Here is an 18,283-nt window from a genome sequence, read left to right on the forward strand (position 1 = left end):
AGGCTCAAGAGGGAGGGAATACATGCTTACTTATAGCTGATTTCCTGGTGGCTCAGATGGTAAAAAATCTGCCTGCAATGCAGGAGACTTGGGTTCGATCCCTGGTCTGGGAAGATACCCTGGAGAAGCGAACAGCCACCCACTCCAGTACCCTGGCCTGGAGAATTCCATGGACTGTATAGCCCGTGGGATCCACAAAGAGTCATACACGACTGAGTGACTCACTTTCTGGGAAGATCTTTCATGCCGCAGAGCAACTAAGCCCGAGTGAACTGTGCTGTAGTGCTTGGGAGCCAAAACTGCTACACCCACAAGCTGCAACTGTTGAAGCCCAGTGCCCTAGAGCTCATGCTCCACAACAGGAGAGGCCACCACAGTGAGAAACATGCACCCCACCACTAGGGAGTAGCCCTTGCTCACTGAGAGTAGAGAAAAGCCTGCACAGCAATGGAGATCCAGTATAAGCAAAGATAAATAAAAATTTTTAAAAACTCCCTAGATAGTGGGTATAGAAGTATAGAAGAACATACCTCACAGGATAATAAAGGCCATATATGACAAACCCGCAGCTATTGATAACATTCTCAACAATGCAAATTAAAACCACACTGAGGTATCATCTCACATCTGTCAGAATGGCTAGCATCCAAAAGAACACAAATGAGAAATGAGAAGAGAGAACTCTCATACACCATTGGTGGGAATGTAAACTGGTGCATCTACTGTGGGAAAGAGTATGAAGTTTTATAACAACACTAAACATAAAACTACCATGCTAGTCAGTTCAGTCATGTCCGACTGTTTGTGACCCTATGGGCAGTAGCCTGCCAGGCTCCTCTGTCCATGGTATTCTCCAGGCTAGAATACTGGAGTGGGTTACTATGCCCTCCTCCAGGAGATCTTCCAGCCCAGGGATCAAACTGACATCTCCTGTGGCTCCTGCATTGCAGGTAGATTCTTTACCGTTGAGCAACCGAGGAAGCCCCAAACTACCATATGACCCAGTTATTCTGCTCCTGGGTATATATCTACCAGAAACAAAAGTACTAATTTGAAACAATAAATGTGCCCCATGTTCATAGCAGCATTATTTATAGTTGCCGAGATATGGAGAGAAACTAAGTGTCCATCAACAGATGAATAGATAAAGAAAATGTGGGTATGCTGTTTCAAAGGTAGAGGCGAAATGGTCTAAGATGAAAACATACTGAACCATTAATTCCATCCAGAGATAAAAACTATATTGATTTTTGGGTCAACATTTCCCTTGACCCAAATGTATTCCTTCATAGAACATTCTGTAGTGATGAATGCTCACTGATGGAACTTAGGGGAATAAAGGATGTCTCCTTTTCTGGTAGGTGAAGGTGAGGACATCAACTGTTCTTAAGCACACACAGCACCCAGCCCATAGTCAGTGTTCAATAAATATTTATTCAGTGAGCTAATTATTTCTGAGAATACTGAAATGACATCCAGGCACAGGCTGTGAACTCTTAACACTGCCAGTTATAGCGCTTCAGTGTGGAAAGACACCAGCACTAAATGCAGTTCTACAAATGACTGAACTGTTCACAAGGTACTTATTCTTAATGAGATGTCCAAAATGTACAGTTGACTCTTATCCACATTTATCTAATTATTCGTATATTCCAAACAAGTTGTATTACATAGTAGGATAAGAGAAAGAAATACTGTCAGGCCATCTACAAAATCCTGTTCTTTAAATGAATATTGAAATAGTTCTAGTCTTACTAACAAATCAAGACCCTTTCCAAAAATTGTATATATAGGGTTTGGGAAGCACAACTCCATCTGGAAGTAATTAACCACACAAAGAGAACATACTTGGCTTGTCATTTCTGGTTAAGGATGAAGTGTCTCAATCTCCTGGTTGTGGATATTTTTCCCTCTTAGAAAACAGTTAATGTATAAAACAGCATACTTTTCTACTCTATCAATCATTCAGCCAATCTTTATACCTAAGAAATATTTGGGGGGATTTACATCCTCTAAATATTCTAAAGAATATTTTAAATGTTTTAGTTTCACTTCAGTTATCATTTTATAAGTTACAATCCCTCCAAAGTTACAAATTAAAATTGACTACATAAAATTTTGATATAAACCAAGTTCTTTTGCCTGAGCATTTTTGTCACTTAAATAACCACGAGTACATCCTTTACCTCATGAAAGAGTAAATAATTTTTCCCACAGATTGGCTAAATTGAGTTCTGAACCAAGTTGAGTGGCTGGTACCCTTGAAGCTGATTAGTAAAACAAAGTATTCAGCTTAACAGAGGAGTTGATTTAAACCAATAAAGAGCAGGAAACTCGGAGCTGAAGGTGAACCCAGCTCCTGACATGGCCCATTGTTTCCTGGCACACTAAGGCACTCATCACATTAAGTGACCTCGTATCTCATCTGGACTAAATACCAAAGCTGAATGCATCTATTTAAGGCAGATGTAGCCTCATCCTCGAATTTCCAGATCTAAATCACTGTTGTCCTTTCTCATTTATTTTCTAAATTGGCAGCTTTTATAAGAGTAACTGAAGAAAAACAGGTTTCATATGGAGGAGGCAGCTGGGAGACTAGTATATCTTCCTCAATTGTGTAGAAGAGAATCTTTGAAGTTTAAATTTAGCAAACATAAACCCTGAATATTAACGATGTCCTATGAAAGAGACTAAATTTACAAATAAAGCCTAAGTGGATGGGAGGAAGCCAAGCTCCCAGATCTTCAAGCTACAGTTACTCAGTTATAATCAAAACACTACACAAAAGTGTTTTAAGTCAGACAATTTTAGAACTTACCTATATAGATGAACTATTATATCTATTCCTAATTTTGACACTGACTCTAATACTTAACTTCCATCAAACTCCCCCACCATTTTCAAAACCTTCCGATTGCAGACCAAATTCCATACTCAGACACAGAACTAAACCATGATTAAAAAAAAACAAACCCCAAACAAACAATAAAGCAAAACAAATTCCCATGTTTAAGGAAATAAATGCCAGTTTAGGGCGATTGGGGAGCTATAAGGGATCCTTAAAGTGGATAGATCTCATCTGATCCATTTGAAAATAGCCATACTTAAGGGAGATTTTTTTTCTTTCCTCTAAGTTACTTTACTGTAACAGGATATAGTACATTTTCTTGTTTTTTAGTAGCTAAGTTGTGTCCAACTCTTTTGCAACCCCGTGGATTGTAGCCCACCAAACCTGTCCAGGGGATTTCCCAGGCAAGAATACGGGAGTGGGTTGCCATTTCCTTCTCCAGGGGATCTTCCCTATTCAGGGATTAAACCTGGGTCTGCTTTATTGGCAGGTGCGTTCTTTACGGCTGAGCCACCAGGGAAGCCCCATAGTATATATAGCAAACAAAATGTGTTAATTGCCTGTTCATAATATCAGTAAGGCTTCTGGTCAACAGTTTGTTAGTAGTTAAATTTTGTGGGGAATCGTAAGTTACATGTGAATTTTTTATTTTTTTGGCCTCACCATATGTGAGATCTTTAGTTCCCTGATCAAGGATGAACCTGCAGTGGAAGTCTTAACCGCTAGATCCCCAGGGAAGTCCCTGCATTTGGATTTTTGACTATGCAAATGGTCAGCCCCTCTAACCCTTGTGTTGTTTAAGGGTAAACTATATTTTGTTAAATAATCTTAAAGAGGTTATGATTTTCAGGTTTGTAAGACAAAGTTTTCAATTTCTGAAAGAATTGAGCTGCTGCCTAAATGATATCAAAGGGCCAATCTGCCCATCAAACTATGCTTAATTTGCTTCTTTATACAGAAAGAAAATTTCCAACTAAAATTGAAATACGATGATTTCTATGTTCTAGAACTTCAGGGTTCAGTGCATTATGCCTTCAAAAAGTCTGCACAAAAAGTTGAACACAAAAGCATTCAACAGGGGACCTCTTTTGTAGCACATAATTCAACTCCAAATCATTCCACCTTAGGGGCAAAAAGCTTCCACTATTACTCTTGTCAACCCTGGACTATCAATCCCCAGCTTCCACTGCACACTGTGTGGGCTCAGGCAATTCTCCTGCCTCTCTTTAGCATATTAAGGGAGATTTAATAAGCTGAGCTGTACCCTGTCACCATCACTTGTGGCCTGACCATTCCGAATTTTTTTTAATCCTAAGAATAACAAAACACCATTTCTCTCAGACTTGCAGCCTCATTTACCCAAGAATAATGACTCCAAGTTATACAACAAGATGGCAAAGTTATTGGAAACTGGGTCACCTGAAACTTTTGTTTTCAGTCCCATTTTTCAGAAAAAAAAAAAAAAGAAAAAAAGGGTTTTGGAGGGGAAAAAAATGAGTCAATAAGAGCATTTATGACAGTGTGTGTGGGTTTATAAAGTGTATGCAAGATAATACCAGGAAACAACTCAAAAATAAATCATTCCCAATAGCATAAAAATACTTAGAAATAAATTTAACAATATAAAGTTCAAAATGTATTTGAAAACTACAAAACTTTTAAAATTTATTTTAATTGGAGACCAATTACTTTACAATATTGTAGTGGTTTAAGTGAAAGTTGCTCAGTTGTGTCCAACTCTTTGTGACCCCATGGACAACACAGTCCATGAGATTCTCCAGGCCAGCATACTGGAGTAGGTAGCCTTTCCCTTCTCCAGGGGATCTTCCCAACCCTGGGATCGAACCCAGGTCTCCTGCATTGCAGGCAGATTCTTTACCAGCTGAAGATCTAAATAAATGGATCCACCACACCCATGGATTGGAAGTCTTGATGTTAAGATGGCAATACACCCCAAACTAATCTACAGATTCAACACAATCTCTATCAAAATCCCAGCTGACTTTCTTAGACACTAGGCACCAAGCAAAGATCATTTACTTGCATCTTGGAGGTACTTTTGATTTGTAGATGAGGGTTTTATAAACTCTGAAACAGAAATCACTGCTCAGCCCTGAACTCCCCATCTCCAGGTCTTCCTCAAGGTAGATTTACTGAAAACCCACATAAAAGCCCTCATATCCAAACAAGGCCTGCTCTGTAATATAACCTAGTGACTGTCAGCTTAGCTTAGTGCTAACAGTGCTAAATTCACCTGGAAAAAACCTGCAGGGGTGGAGTGATGGGAGCTGAGGGAAAGCAGCAAAACCAAAGGAAAAAAAAAAAAACAAAAACGCTTCTTGACCGCCTTCCAAAGGTTCAGAGTTTTAAATATACAAAGGATAAAACGTGTTTTAAAAAATCTTAAATCTGCAATTTCTTGGGAAAATTTGCAAGGCTGTTTCCTTTAAATAAAGCCATCTAAGGTGCAGAGTTAGTACCAATCACTAACACAACAGAAATGGGTTATAGTGTATGTTGTTTAGTTGCTAAGTCGTGCCTGACTCTTTTGTGACCCCATGGACTATACAGCCTGCCAGGTTTCTCGGTGCGTGGGGTTTGCCAGGTAAGAACACTAGATGGGTTGCCATCTCCTTCTCCAGTGGTTGAACCTACATCTACTGCATTGGCAGGCAGATTCTTTACCACTGAGCCACCAGGGAAGCCCAATATATTGTATACTCTCTAGTCTAATTTAGGTAGAGAGTTAGTCTCTCTAACTCTGAAAAAGGGATAGTAAATTGAGTAAAGACTAGCTTTTAGACACACTTCCTCTCCCTCTCAAATAACCATTTAAAAGCAAATCTTCAATTAAAACCGCACACAGAAAATTTATGCCACTCACAGGAATTTATTCCTCCATTAAATAAGACTATAGCACTCTGAATTGTCTAGAACTGCAATTCCACTCAAGATTTATGCTAATTAAGTTTTAAAATTTTCTTACATCAAAAAGAAGACTCCTACAAAAAGGAAAAAAGAATCACTTGGGAAAAAATTCAAAGTTCTCCAAAAGAAATACATTTCATTTAAACATTTGGCCATGAGGAAGGCAGCTGTTATCCCTTACATTGACAGATGCCACAGAATATGCTAATCTATACAGGCTCCTCCTTACACAACACACAGTGTCGTACAGTCAGAGATTTGACACATGAAACTTCCTCCCAAAGGCATAGACAGGGGCGCGGCATTTACACTGGCCAGGACACTCATGGTTTTACTTGACAGGAGTCTGTTAACGACAGGTACACTTAGTGGCTATCATATCTTCATATTCTTTATAAGCGATTGAGCCATCAGGCTCGATGGCCAAAACACTCAAAGGGCTATACTTGGCAGGTACACAGGATGGTCTTGGCACTGAGGAGTCAAGTTTCTCATGGATGATGTTCTGCACCATGGTGTGAACCGGAGAGCCATACCGATGTCCGACCGCCCTGGGACAGTCCCCTTTACAGTATCGAGGGTTGTATTTGTGTGGGGCCACAATCCAGTTGTCCCACTTCAGCTGACTAAAGCTAAGTCTAAAGTCATGGAGCTCACATTCATTCTGGGGAAAAAGAAACTGTTTGAAGTATTCACTCAGATTGACTGAAGCTGGAACCAGAGGCTTCTTCAATTCAGAGCTGGCACTCTCCTGGTCTCTGCGGTGACGGGACGATCTTACACCCTCAGCAGCTTCTTCTCCCACGGGGTAGGCAGATAGCCCTCTCTTCTGGTCAGGACCCTGTGAAGGCTTCCTTTTAGGGTGGAGGGAATGCCACCTGTGAAAAGCCTGAGCACTTGTGTCGTTCAGATACAAAAGCAGTGAGGGCGCTACGAGAAGAGTCATGTTAAACAGGCTGTCCCGCGCTGAAGGATGCTGCAGCTGGTCTTCCGCACATGTAAAATTTACAGACATGTGAATATTCCTCTTGTGGGAGGCCACCAGAGGCTCAAGAGGAGCCGTCACATCAATCTCCATCCATTTGTATTTCTTTCTAAATTCAAACTGTGAGTTATAGGTAAATGAGTATGGAGCTCTAGGGAGAGTCTTGCTAGAAAACTCTGGCTCTTTTATCACCAGGTTGCATATACATTTAACAGGAAAGGGAAAAGAAATGGAGTTGTTGAAAGTATATAGCAAGACTGACTTGAATAAATGTTCCACAACAGTAACACGATCCAGGTTAAACAGCAGATCCACTGATGGAAAGGTTCCTGAGAAGAAAAACAATCCAACAGTAATGCCATATGTAACAGGAAGTCAAATCAAGGAATCAGTACCTCAGAATGTGCTTCTGTCCCTTTTCTCCCCACATTCTCAAGCCTTAAACGTCAGGGTGGGATAGGGGTTATAAAGAAAAAGCAAGTTATCTGTACCATATCTAAGTCCCAGCACTTACTGCTGGATCACCAGAAATTCAGAATAGCTTTGGTGGGGAATTAAAAGAGGGAATCATTATATTTTGAAGTTTTAGAATCTTATTAAGTTGCTGCAAACAAAGAGAAAGCTAAAAAGGAAAGCAGTATTTTTCTCTTGGAAAGTCTTTAAGAGGAAAACTATCAAAAGACACTTGCCAGGCTTGTTAAGAAAACATTCTAAGTTCTTACCGGCAGAATCAATAAAGAAAAAGTACTTCTCTAAGTTAATTTGGAACACTTGAGACTGACAACAAATGGAAGCTCTAAACCCACTGTAACAAAACAGGACGTCAAGGAAGGAGAAAGGGTTTAAGATAGCCACAAATGACCTGCTGGGTTAGAAGGGTTTTCTGTAAGTCACGAGCTAATGAATATAATTTTTTTTTTCTTTTTTAAATAGCACTGCTCCCATCTCTCTCACACACACAAGATTGTTAACACATTGTCCTTGTAGGGTGATCTACTGTTCCACATAAGGACTTCAGTTTTCCTCTCACAGAAAGCAACAAACGTGGGGAAAACATCCTGTTTACTAAAGCACACTAACAGCTGAAAGAGGTACTGTAGGTTCATGTCCAGGCCAACATTGGTAGACTAGAAAGAATATGCAACGAAGTCAAAATACCTTTTTTTACAGTCTTGATTTTGTGACCCTGGACAAGATGCTAACCTCCAGCAGCACTCTTTCCAGGTTTTAAGGCCATTAAATCTCTTCTAGCAAGAGATTTAGCCTACATCAACCCATGAGGCCATTAGGAATAAACAGTAAGATCAAGCACCAGGTTTGTTTGGATATTGAGTACCATGCAAAGTAAAATGCAAGTCAAGGAGCAGGGCCAACTCCTTTATGTAACTGAAATGCAAAAAGGTCTTTCTTCTTCCCTCCACCCATTAACCAATCTGCTCCTACACACCTGCCGCCAGGTCCCCAGGAGCCTGCTTGTGCTGAGCACAGGGGGTGAAGAGCCGAACAGTGTTGTAGAGGTGGCGTCTGTTGGATTTAGGGGTCCCCTCCTTGGTAGCGTATGCCTTATAGAGCCTCTTCATGTAGCGCAAAGCTCTGTCATCTGGCTGCAGCCTGGGGGGTTCCCCGTGCCCATCATACAGAACCTCTAAGAGAGGGGAAAGGAGACCAGGTCTGTGTCTCCCACCTAAATGGTTCAGCAAGGACCAAGTCTCAGCCTCAGATTCCAACGCAGTCCTAGCTACAATCTGAGCTTCTCCCCTAGAAGGCAGAGAATCAAGGCTAATAGGAAAACAGAGCCAGGCAAAGCAGCAAAACCAAAGGAAGAATTTGTTGGGAAGCGCCATGGCTTGGAAGAATTAGCAAGGAACACATTTCCCCATACCAGTCTTCTTCCTAAAAACCAGGAAGAGCCTCGGTTGGTCTCTTAAATAAACTTTAGGTGTGTGGGTGGGCTAGGTTCAATTCTGTAATCAGACCTTAAGGATGCTTAGCTGTGGATAATTTTTATCAGCTGACAACACCCTATTCATTCAGTTTGTCCTAATTAGATTCAGATTTACTTGGCCATATAGTTTTCCTTTTCCTTTCCCCTGGCATTTATTTAAAATCTCTTAACTTAATGGACTAGCTATGTAGCTGAAAGGCTACAAGGAGTGATCTTTAAAAAAAAAAGCGGCCGATTTCTTGAGAGAGATTAGGATTTTTAAAATGTTCCCTAGATGCTTGCTGAAACTTCGAAGGCATGGGGAACAGCTAATGATTCATGATGATACCCAGATCTGTTTGTATGCAACTTATGGTATTGGGTTTACTCTTCTCCCTGGATCTGTACCACTTCTCCCACTTCCAGGTGCTTAGAATATTTATTTACTGCATGCTGATTTGGAGGGTGAGAGAAATTCACAACTGAAATTGAGATTCCAGAGAGCAGAGAACTGCTATTTTGCCTAGTTCTCGCAGCCTTTTAAGGATATGTACTTGGAATACTGCAATATGCTTTAAAAAGGAGGACATCACATTTAATCTTGACTCACTTTAAAGTATAATATCTTGGTGCCTTTATTTGGGTCTGCTCATTCATCTATGCATACTTTAATTGAAAGGTTTAAAGACGTTTTCAGGTGCTAGAAAATAAATGAAAGATTTGCTTTTTATTAATCACTCAAATGGTGGGAGAATTTGCTAGGTATTTTTGTTCTTACCTGTATAAGTATTTATGTTCTTGCCTCTGAGCTAAGATCAGGTTAAAGATTATGTTTCAGATAAATGAGACATGGGTACACTAAGAAGAGCTGAATATACTTACCGTGATACAGAACCAGTCTGTGCAGTACCCAGGCTGATAAAACCGAGGTATACTGGTAAATTTTAAGTTCATTGTCTGCCAAGCCTCCCTGGCTCGGATCTGCCAAGGAGGGTTATAAAACACACCCAAACTGCTGAATGAAAACTTAGTCCTAGATTACACATGGCCAGCAATTCCATGAAAAAAACATTTACAGACACGTTGCATCAAGTGGAAAAGTCAGTCAGCTGTACAGGACAGCAGTATCCTTAAGAAGAAAGCACTTTCCGAAAATGGAATCGCCTCACACGCAACGTTCCTGCCTTCCTCCTGGGCAGTGAACAGTGGGCAACATGACATTCGGCCCCAGGCAGAACTCTGTGAGGGAGAAGCCGGCTGCGACGGAGGTTGCCTCTTCCCTCCTACAATCACTAACAGCTGCTCATCACTTGCTGTACTATTACCTAAGGACTCTTGTGGCTAAATGGAAACATTTTTATTATCTCTTGGGAAAGTCTACACCCTGCCAGTGGATTCTAATCCGGTGGCCGACAAGAGAAGTCTCAGATCCGTGTCCCTGATTCGGGTCTTGCGGTCGCTGAGGGCCTGACCATAGCCGATTCCGGTTCCAGCTTACTGGACATGACAGTACAAAATCTCGCGTTGACTGCCAGGCGGCGGCCTCAAAGACCCTTTCCACCGCGCCAGGACACCCGACCCTAGGGCAGCTCTGGAGGTTGACAGGCCCCTCGCTCTTCTACTCTTAGTCCGTCCGATTTCGGCCGCTTCCTGAGGCTCCGACGAAAGCCGGGAACCGAGGAGAAGACTGAGGGGATCCGGTGGGGGGCGCCCCGGGACCCCAGAGCCCGCCCAGAGGCGCTTGGCCCCACCCCAGAGCAGGCACCGCCCACTTCACGTCACGCGGCGGGGGCACGTCTCTTCGGCCCTGGAGGCTATGGCGCCGTCACCTGGAGACAGTCGGGAACTAGTTCTCCCGGAAGTGACCTCACCGCCTCCTGGCGCGGCGTCCGATCTACCGGAAGTGGCGGACGGAAGCCGGAGGGTCCCGTGGTGTAGTGGGCGAAGTGACCTCGGTGTGTGAGTGGGGCCGCATCGCGCTGTCTCGGGGACCCCTGGAGGGTGGGGTTGCGTTCTGGGTTGGGAGGATGAGGAGCGCCGCGGAAGGACTCGGGTTGGCGGCGGCAAGTCCCGGGCTTGAGCCCAACGCTTGTCCTCCCTCCGTCTTGCAGAGGCCGCCGCGACCATGGGCCGCCAATTTGGGCATCTGACACGGGTGCGGCATGTGATCACCTATAGCTTGTCGCCCTTCGAGCAGCGCGCCTTCCCGCACTACTTCAGCAAGGGCATCCCCAATGTGCTGCGCCGAACTCGGGCGTGCATCCTTCGCGTCGCGCCGCGTGAGTGCCCTGGCCGCGCGGAGGGGCTAGACTCCCATCCACAGAGGGTGTTGAGGGTCCCCTCAGTGAGCACTCTGCATATAAACACGCTTTCTCTTTCAGTAGTCCTGAATGCCGTTGAACTGATAATGTCCTCCCCATCTTACAGATAAGGGAGTTGGGTCACAGAGAAATGATTGGCTCAAGGTCACTTGTGTGATTCCAGTGTCTCCCTCTGAGGTCACCTTTACCCACTTCTTTTCTAGCAGTGAGCTGTTTTGTGTTAAAGGTGCAGCAGATAGTGATGATAGTTGAACATTTTGACTTTGCTAAAACCCACAGAAGTGTACATTTCAAAATGGTTGAACGGTGAAGTTTATGCTATGTGAATTTGACATCAGTTTTTAAAGCATTTTAAAATGTGCAACAGGGGAGCGATAGGGAAGATTGGTCACTGTTCACAGTTTTCCTGGATAAACCCTTTTCTTTTACACAGCTGAAAAATGAGTTTGTAGCGTAAGCTTTTTGATCATCTGGTTTAAGAGTGATTTCTGAAGAACTAGAGACAGGAAAGCAGAATATAAGGTGAATCAGAAAAGAGGACTGGGATCCATGTGTCTTGTATGTGCTCACTGCTTCCTCTCATTTATTTTTATAGCATTCGTAGTGTTTTATCTTGTCTACACATGGGGAACGCAGGAGTTTGAGAAATCGAAGAGGAAGAATCCAGCTGCCTATGAAAATGACAAATAAGCAACTCATCTGGATAATGGTTCCTTGTCTCTGAAAGACCCTTCTCTGGGAGAGAAGAGTATATTGTAGTGTCTTGAAGACACAATAAACTTATTATGGGCTTCACTGTTGTGATTTTGTGTGTTGTGTAAGCAGAGTCCTTGGATGTGACTGCCAGTTTTCAAGTGCATAAACTCCTCTCCCCCAGCATGATTCCTGAACCATTTTGGCTAGTCTGAGTTTGGGAAGGAGTGTGGCTCACCCCTTGTTCTGTAATCTACAAGACTGTAGCTGCATCATCTGTAGGGAATGTTAGCTCCCTGCCCACTGCTTCCATATTGACAATAAAATCTAGTAATTACTATGTGTCAGGTATTAACCCTTTACACAAATAATGTCTTTTAACCTTCACAACTACCTTTGGTGTTTTTTCCTTCACAAGTACCTTTGAAGTATCACCATTACACTCATTTTGCAGATGAGGACACAGGCAGAGAGGTTAAGTAATTTGCTCCAAATTGTACAACTAGTGAATGATACAGTCTGGCACTGAGGTTTCTGTTCTTAAAGCTATGCTGTTCTACATGATAGCTATCAAAGGAAGAGGTGAGGTGACTCCTTTGCCTCTAGAACTGAGGTCAGCAAACTGGCTATGTTTGTACCAGGTTGCTAAAAGTGCTTTTTAGCCATGTATGACCCATAAAACCTAAAATATTTACTCTCTGACTCTTTATGGAAAATGTTCACCCCTGTCTTAGAGCCTTTGAATTATCTTTCTAGTGGAAAAATTACCCTTTTCCCTTCAGGAGATGGTGGGGGTAGGTGTTGGCAGTTTATGCTTCTGGTTCCCTACTCCATTTCTAGAAACTTCCTCTTTGCTAAGGAGCTGTCCTGCTGGTCCAGAGCAGCAGTTCCACAGAGTAGGTCAACTTCTGGCTCAGGCTGTGTCTTTCCTTCTTACTCTATAATTCCTGCCTTTCATGAACCAAAACTACCTCAAAAATCTGTAAGGTATCAGGAGATTGCATTGATTATGAGCCAGGATAAGGAGGTACAGCTGAGACTAATAGGCCTGGGGCTCATATCCTTTTAACTTGCGTACCTGATGTGTGGTAAAGGCAAGAAACCCTCATTCTTGAGCTATGAACTGCTTACCCATAAAATAGGTATATTAAGACAAAGCCACAGGGCTGAGGTAACTGAAATGTAAGAGTCTGGTAAGGTAGTGCAGGCCTAACAGAACTGTGGTGTGATGAAAACTAGCCTCACCAAACTGTAATTTTCCTGTTTGGCTTCTTGTCCAAGTTTATTCCCAGGGCTCGCTGCCTGATATGCAACATATTTGGGTCATAGTCTCCTTTGAGAATCTGATGAAAGCTGTGAACTTAAGGTGTAAGTGTACCCATTCTTAATCTTGCATAGTCAACAGGTTCATGGGCCAGGGGAGGATCAATTACTGCCTTGACAGGCCATTGATCTGTTTCTTTTTTCCCTCCAATTTTAGCCCCAAGCTTCTTAGGTGGCATGGCCATCCTTGTCCCATGTTTGCTTCATTTTAGACTTTTATTCCTGGTTCTTTGAGTGCTTTGGAGATTCCAGCCCCAAATCAAACTTAACCCTTTCTTAGTCTGGACCAGGTACTGAGCCTTTGGTCTGAAATCTTTTATCCCAGTAGTGCTCTACTGAGAAGACTGTCCTAGAAGCCTTTCCATGCACTAAGCTTCTACTTCTAGATAAAATTGTTAAGCACTGCTTTAAGCCTGTCCCTCACTAAAGGACTTCCCTCTCTGTGTTTGGTGACTCAGAGCTCTGTGTAGTAGGGTCCTGGTGGGGGTGGTGATGGTGGTGAGGGGTGTGGAATATGAATTACAGCTCAGTACACCTGTACATGACTGGGATCTGGGATCATTTTATGGACCATTCTATCTGTAGAAATTCATAAAGAAACTGAAAATCGGTGGTCTCTTAAGAGGGACCAGTATTGCGGGCCTCTATCCCTATAGAGGATCCACTTGGAACCTCCAGCCCAGGTGTGGCTGCTTCACCTGCTGCTGGGGCACAATCACTTTTTCATTTAGCCCTCCTTTTCCCCAGCAATGCTCCTGCTCCCACAAAGGCATTTATCTCTGGTCTACATAATGCTATGAAGGGGACACTTTCATCAGCCAACACATTGCCAGAGATGCAGGCCCAGAAGTCAATGCCAGTTCTAGCCAGCAATTGAGCAAATACACTCTATTTGTTGACGTTTTACCCGGAAAAGTTTTTCCATTTCAGTCTTTCATTTTTCATTAGGCATGTCCTACTCAGGGACACGAAAAAAGTTTCCAATTACTGCCAAGCCCTTCATGATCTTCCCTCCACCTGGAATGTGTTTCAAACAGCTGTTCATGTAGCTACCTCCTCGGTCTCCCATTTCATCCTAGGCACTTAACTTCAGAAACAGAAAATCCCTTGGAGTTGTATTCAGAGTTACCAAGCTGTAAGCTATCAACCGTGCTTGTCTCACTTTCTTCTTGTAAATTAATCATTTGAAACCCCACATGTCAGTGCCTGGGAGGCCTCACAGAGGTGCTCCCATCCATCTCATTGACACAAGAGACTAAAGCTCAAAGAGGGGCAGGGCTGGCCTCTGGTCAGCTAACCTATGTAGGTCCCTGGCTTCTGCTTTCCAGCCAAGCATTTCTTCTTCTTATGGCTGCTTAGACCTTTCTGCTGGAGAAAGGAACATGTACTTTTATGTTGATTCATTCAGCAAAATACTTGATTGTACACAGCCCCTGCACTTTTAAATATTTTTTAATTTCAGGAATAGGCCTTCACAGCTACTCAAGGGTTGTGGGATGGACATGCCCACATCTGGACAATTCTGTCACTAGCTGAATGCTGTCTGGATGCCACTTTGCTTTTAAAAGCTTGATTTTAAATAAAAGAACTACCGAGTTAGTGTAGACACATATTAGTGTAGTTAGTGTAGAAATACTCTCCTTCACAGTGATTCCTCCATGGGCAGTAACTAATGGATCTTTTCTTTTGGGAGGAGGGATGGCATACAAGATGGAGGCTTGGGCCACAAAGGCTTCTGCAGTGTTGTCACACCCATGACGAATAGCCAGTCCTTTATTCCCCCTACAAAGAGGGGCCCCAAAGCCTCAGGCCTTTCCCTTGGCTGTGGTATTGGCTTTGTAAGTTAACACAACAGGCTACTTTGATTTTGCCTGAAGTACAGGATGGCAGAAATGGAGGACTGGGAGAAAGCGTCCATCTTGGGAATAAGGCCTTTCCACATCCCACTTGGCACATCACTGTAGGCTTATTAAGGGGAGGTTGGCCCTCAGCCCACAGACCCAACTGGCTCTAGGCTATCACGTTGTTCAGGTTTTTGCTTACTTCATCAGATTTCTGTTCTTACCCAATGTTCACTAGGTCACCTCACAGCCTCTTCTCCATCCCACAGAAGTTCCTAGTTAAGCCCCTACTTGAGGTCATTCTGTGTCAAAGCTCAGGAGTAAAGGGAAGGAACAGCTAGTCAGTCTCAAACTTGCAGGGTTGGTTAGGTGAGTTTGGCATAGGTCTGCTTCTCCATGTTCCTTAAGTGCAAGCAATGGCGTCTGTCTCCAGGCCTGGCCTGGTCCTGAAAGGACTGGGAACAGGCAGATGGATGATTTGTGGTCCTACCCTACCCAACCCCATCCCTGAGGTCTACCATACGCCCCTTTACTTCCTTGGCAAGAGGACTGGTGACTGTCCTGTATTACCTTCAGCTGTGCCGTATCTCCACCACTTTTTCTTGGGGGAACAGGCAGCCTCTCACCTGCCATATCCAACCTGTGAAGATGAGAAGGGCTTAGGGAAGAGGTATCAGCCAAATGTTCAGGGAGACACAAGGCAGAAAATAAAAATCTTGTTGCCTTTCTTGGCTTCTTCCAGATCAAAGGAAGATCTGAAGTCCTGTATATCTCCTTTTTCACAGAATTCAAATTCACACCTTTCTCTACAAACTTATTAAAATATGTCATTTAATGAGTAACCATAATCACTCATGGTTTAGGGACTTGCAGTGGTTCCTACTTAAGGTGACAGATGTTTTGGGCTTTGGAGAGTTCTCAGCCCTATGCCTGCTTCCTTGAAGTTGATGGCTATGCTCTGTAAAAGGCTCAGTCATGTACTGGCAGGAAAGCTAGTAATTCAAGGTTTGCAATATCTGTCACTACTGTCAAGCTTTCACAGATTAGGAGGCCCTGCTATTTCCTCAAATTTTAAAGAAGGAAACAAAGTCAACCAATACTTATTTGCCCATGATTGAAACATGTCAATCCTGATTGCCCTTCCCCTGGGAGACAGCAGGTAGGTCGGACTTTGCATTTTCTGCTGCTGGGTTTCCATTTTCTAGGCAAATGATGTGGAACAAATAATTAGGGTGACAGTCAATCTGTTCAAACAAGGATCTGGGGCACTGTAGGCAAGTCTGGCTGAAGCATCCTCCCACATACATCTTTCCACAGAAGGGAGATAAGGGCCATATCCGATTGCCTGTAACAAAAGAGATCAGTGCTTCTTTCCTAAATAAGCTGAAAGGACTCAACACTGTTTCTAAAGACCTCATTAGGATAATTCTATTTTGATTAGAGATTTCACCGAGCTATTTTGGAATGCAAATGTGGCTAGGTGCCTGGTTTCCCTCAATGGCTTCACGTGGCTTTTCAAAGGGGAGGAGGTAGTGCTGACTTTTGGTAAAATGGTTGAAAAAGTCCGAGCCAGCAACACAACCAAAGTCCAGATGAGGGATCAGTAAATACGTGCCTGAGAGGCAGGCCTTGAACACATTCCTCTCTGGTAGACATTAACTTATTAAACTGACCTTGACTGCAAATATAAACTTTGCCCCCATCTTACCTGGCAACCAAAGAGGTGGGTCTGTCTATAAAAAGAAGTGGGTACTGTGCCCGGCCCTTCAGGGTCCTGGATCTTATCAAGATGTGGCACCTCAAACTCTTTGCAGTACTCATGATCTGCCTATTGCTGTTAGCCCAGGTAAGGACAGGATATGTATGTGGGTGTGTGGGGATGGTAGCAGTGGACGTGGAACTATAGGCAGAACTTGAGAGCCAGACTCAGTCCTGAGGAATGGACCCCTCTGCTCTGAGTCTACTGCATCTGGGGGTGGTGATCATTATTCTAAGATAAAATAGTAAGGTTTCAACTCTTCTACACCTGAGATGGCTGTCTTCGCCTTACAGGTAGATGGCTCTCCAGTACCAGAACTGAGTTCAGCAAAGAGAAGGCCAAGGAGAATGACCCCATTTTGGAGAGCGGTTTCCCTCAGGCCCATTGGAGCCTCCTGTCGGGATGATTCTGAATGTATCACAAGGCTGTGCAGGTACTCTACAAACCTTCGAGCAGGGCTGGCTGGACCCAAAAGGCCTGGGAAGCTGGGCAGGGGAGAGATCAGTACATACAGACCTAATAATGAAACTGGGGTGGAGGACTGCTTGGGCTAACGATAGGGGCTTCATGGAGGACAGTCCCTCTAAGAGCCAAGAACAGCTCCAAACAGGTACCCTGATAGAGTGATACCTTTCCTTTCTTTGCTCTACCCTGAGACTGGATGTCAAGTACAGGAAGGAAATGCAGCAGAGGTGGCTCTGGGCACTGCTAGACCTTTGTCTTAAAAATCACCTTTCTTTTCCCTTAGAAAAAGACGCTGCTCCCTAAGTGTGGCCCAGGAATGATGTACACACCGGGGGAAAAAGAGGACAGCACTTACCTACAACAATGCTCCATTCTATGGAATATTGATTAACTGCATTTGGCTGGAGACACTTAAGTAAAACAATCTTGTTTTTAAATGTTTGAAGACAGATATATGCTTTAAATTGGTCTCCGTTTCTTCTTAGAATGTTGATATGTAGATAAGCATAACTAAACTTGTTAAAGAGTTTATTTTTCTATGGATACTATTAAATGTCTCAAACTGAAATTTTGGCAGCCTGGAATTCACACTTTTGAGGCGAAGGATTCATTTTGTATACTACAGAAAACCCAGCATTGCCTAATGATGTGTTAACTTCTTAATCTGGAAACTGCAGTGAGAGTTAACATTTCTTCAGGTAATAAAAACACAATGGCAGGTTAAAGGCAAAAGTTTAGTAATAGCTAGTGATTAACCTCAGCAAGTTCATAAACTATGGCCCTGGATCTTAACCCTTCATTGCATGTAAAGAACATATCGGTGACGTGCAAAGACAGTCAATATTGGTTTATCTATGAACAGAGAGAACCAGCAGAAAAACCTAGTTAAATGAAACAAAGCCCAAGCCACCAAAAGTAACAAAAAGGATGTGTATGAGATTTCTGTTGGAGCAGGGAGAATTATGATCTATGCAGAGGGACCCATGGCCAGCCAGTTCAGAATTTTTTTTTTTTTTTTGCTGTCCTGTGAATTTATTGTGGTCTGTTTTTACATTATTGTGTGTGTTAGCTGCTCAGTTGTATCTGACTCTTTGTGACCCCATGGACTGTAGCCCACTAGGCTGCTTTGTCCATGGGATTCTCCAGGCAAGAGTATTGGAGTGGGTTGCCATTTCCTTCTCCACAGAATTTCTGTA

The 18,283-nt window shown here is 43.2% G+C and overlaps 3 protein-coding genes across 3 annotated transcripts; 2 read left to right on the forward strand and 1 right to left on the reverse strand.

The window, feature by feature from the left end:
* Positions 1-5,878: 5,878 nt before the first annotated feature.
* On the reverse strand, positions 5,879-8,605 carry GDF9 (growth differentiation factor 9). Its single transcript, NM_001142888.2, is given in 2 exon segments — positions 5,879-7,090; positions 8,209-8,605. Coding segments are annotated over 2 exon segments (1,362 nt in total). The 3' UTR covers positions 5,879-6,125.
* A 1,988-nt stretch (positions 8,606-10,593) lies between these two features.
* On the forward strand, positions 10,594-11,801 carry LOC101121420 (cytochrome b-c1 complex subunit 8). Its single transcript, XM_027970245.2, has 3 exons — positions 10,594-10,640; positions 10,797-10,964; positions 11,602-11,801. Exons 2-3 carry the CDS (start codon positions 10,811-10,813, stop codon positions 11,694-11,696), a joined length of 249 nt encoding a protein of 82 aa, XP_027826046.1. The 5' UTR covers positions 10,594-10,640; positions 10,797-10,810; the 3' UTR covers positions 11,697-11,801.
* Positions 10,594-17,655, forward strand: LEAP2 (liver enriched antimicrobial peptide 2). The gene is made up of 4 exons (XM_004008790.5): positions 10,594-10,640; positions 11,602-16,709; positions 16,916-17,055; positions 17,371-17,655. Exons 2-4 carry the CDS (start codon positions 16,653-16,655, stop codon positions 17,405-17,407), a joined length of 234 nt encoding a protein of 77 aa, XP_004008839.1. The 5' UTR covers positions 10,594-10,640; positions 11,602-16,652; the 3' UTR covers positions 17,408-17,655.
* The last annotated feature ends 628 nt before the right edge of the window (positions 17,656-18,283 follow it).

Source organism: Ovis aries, chromosome 5, assembly GCF_016772045.2.
Source record: "Ovis aries strain OAR_USU_Benz2616 breed Rambouillet chromosome 5, ARS-UI_Ramb_v3.0, whole genome shotgun sequence".
Taxonomy (NCBI): Eukaryota; Metazoa; Chordata; class Mammalia; order Artiodactyla; family Bovidae; genus Ovis; species Ovis aries.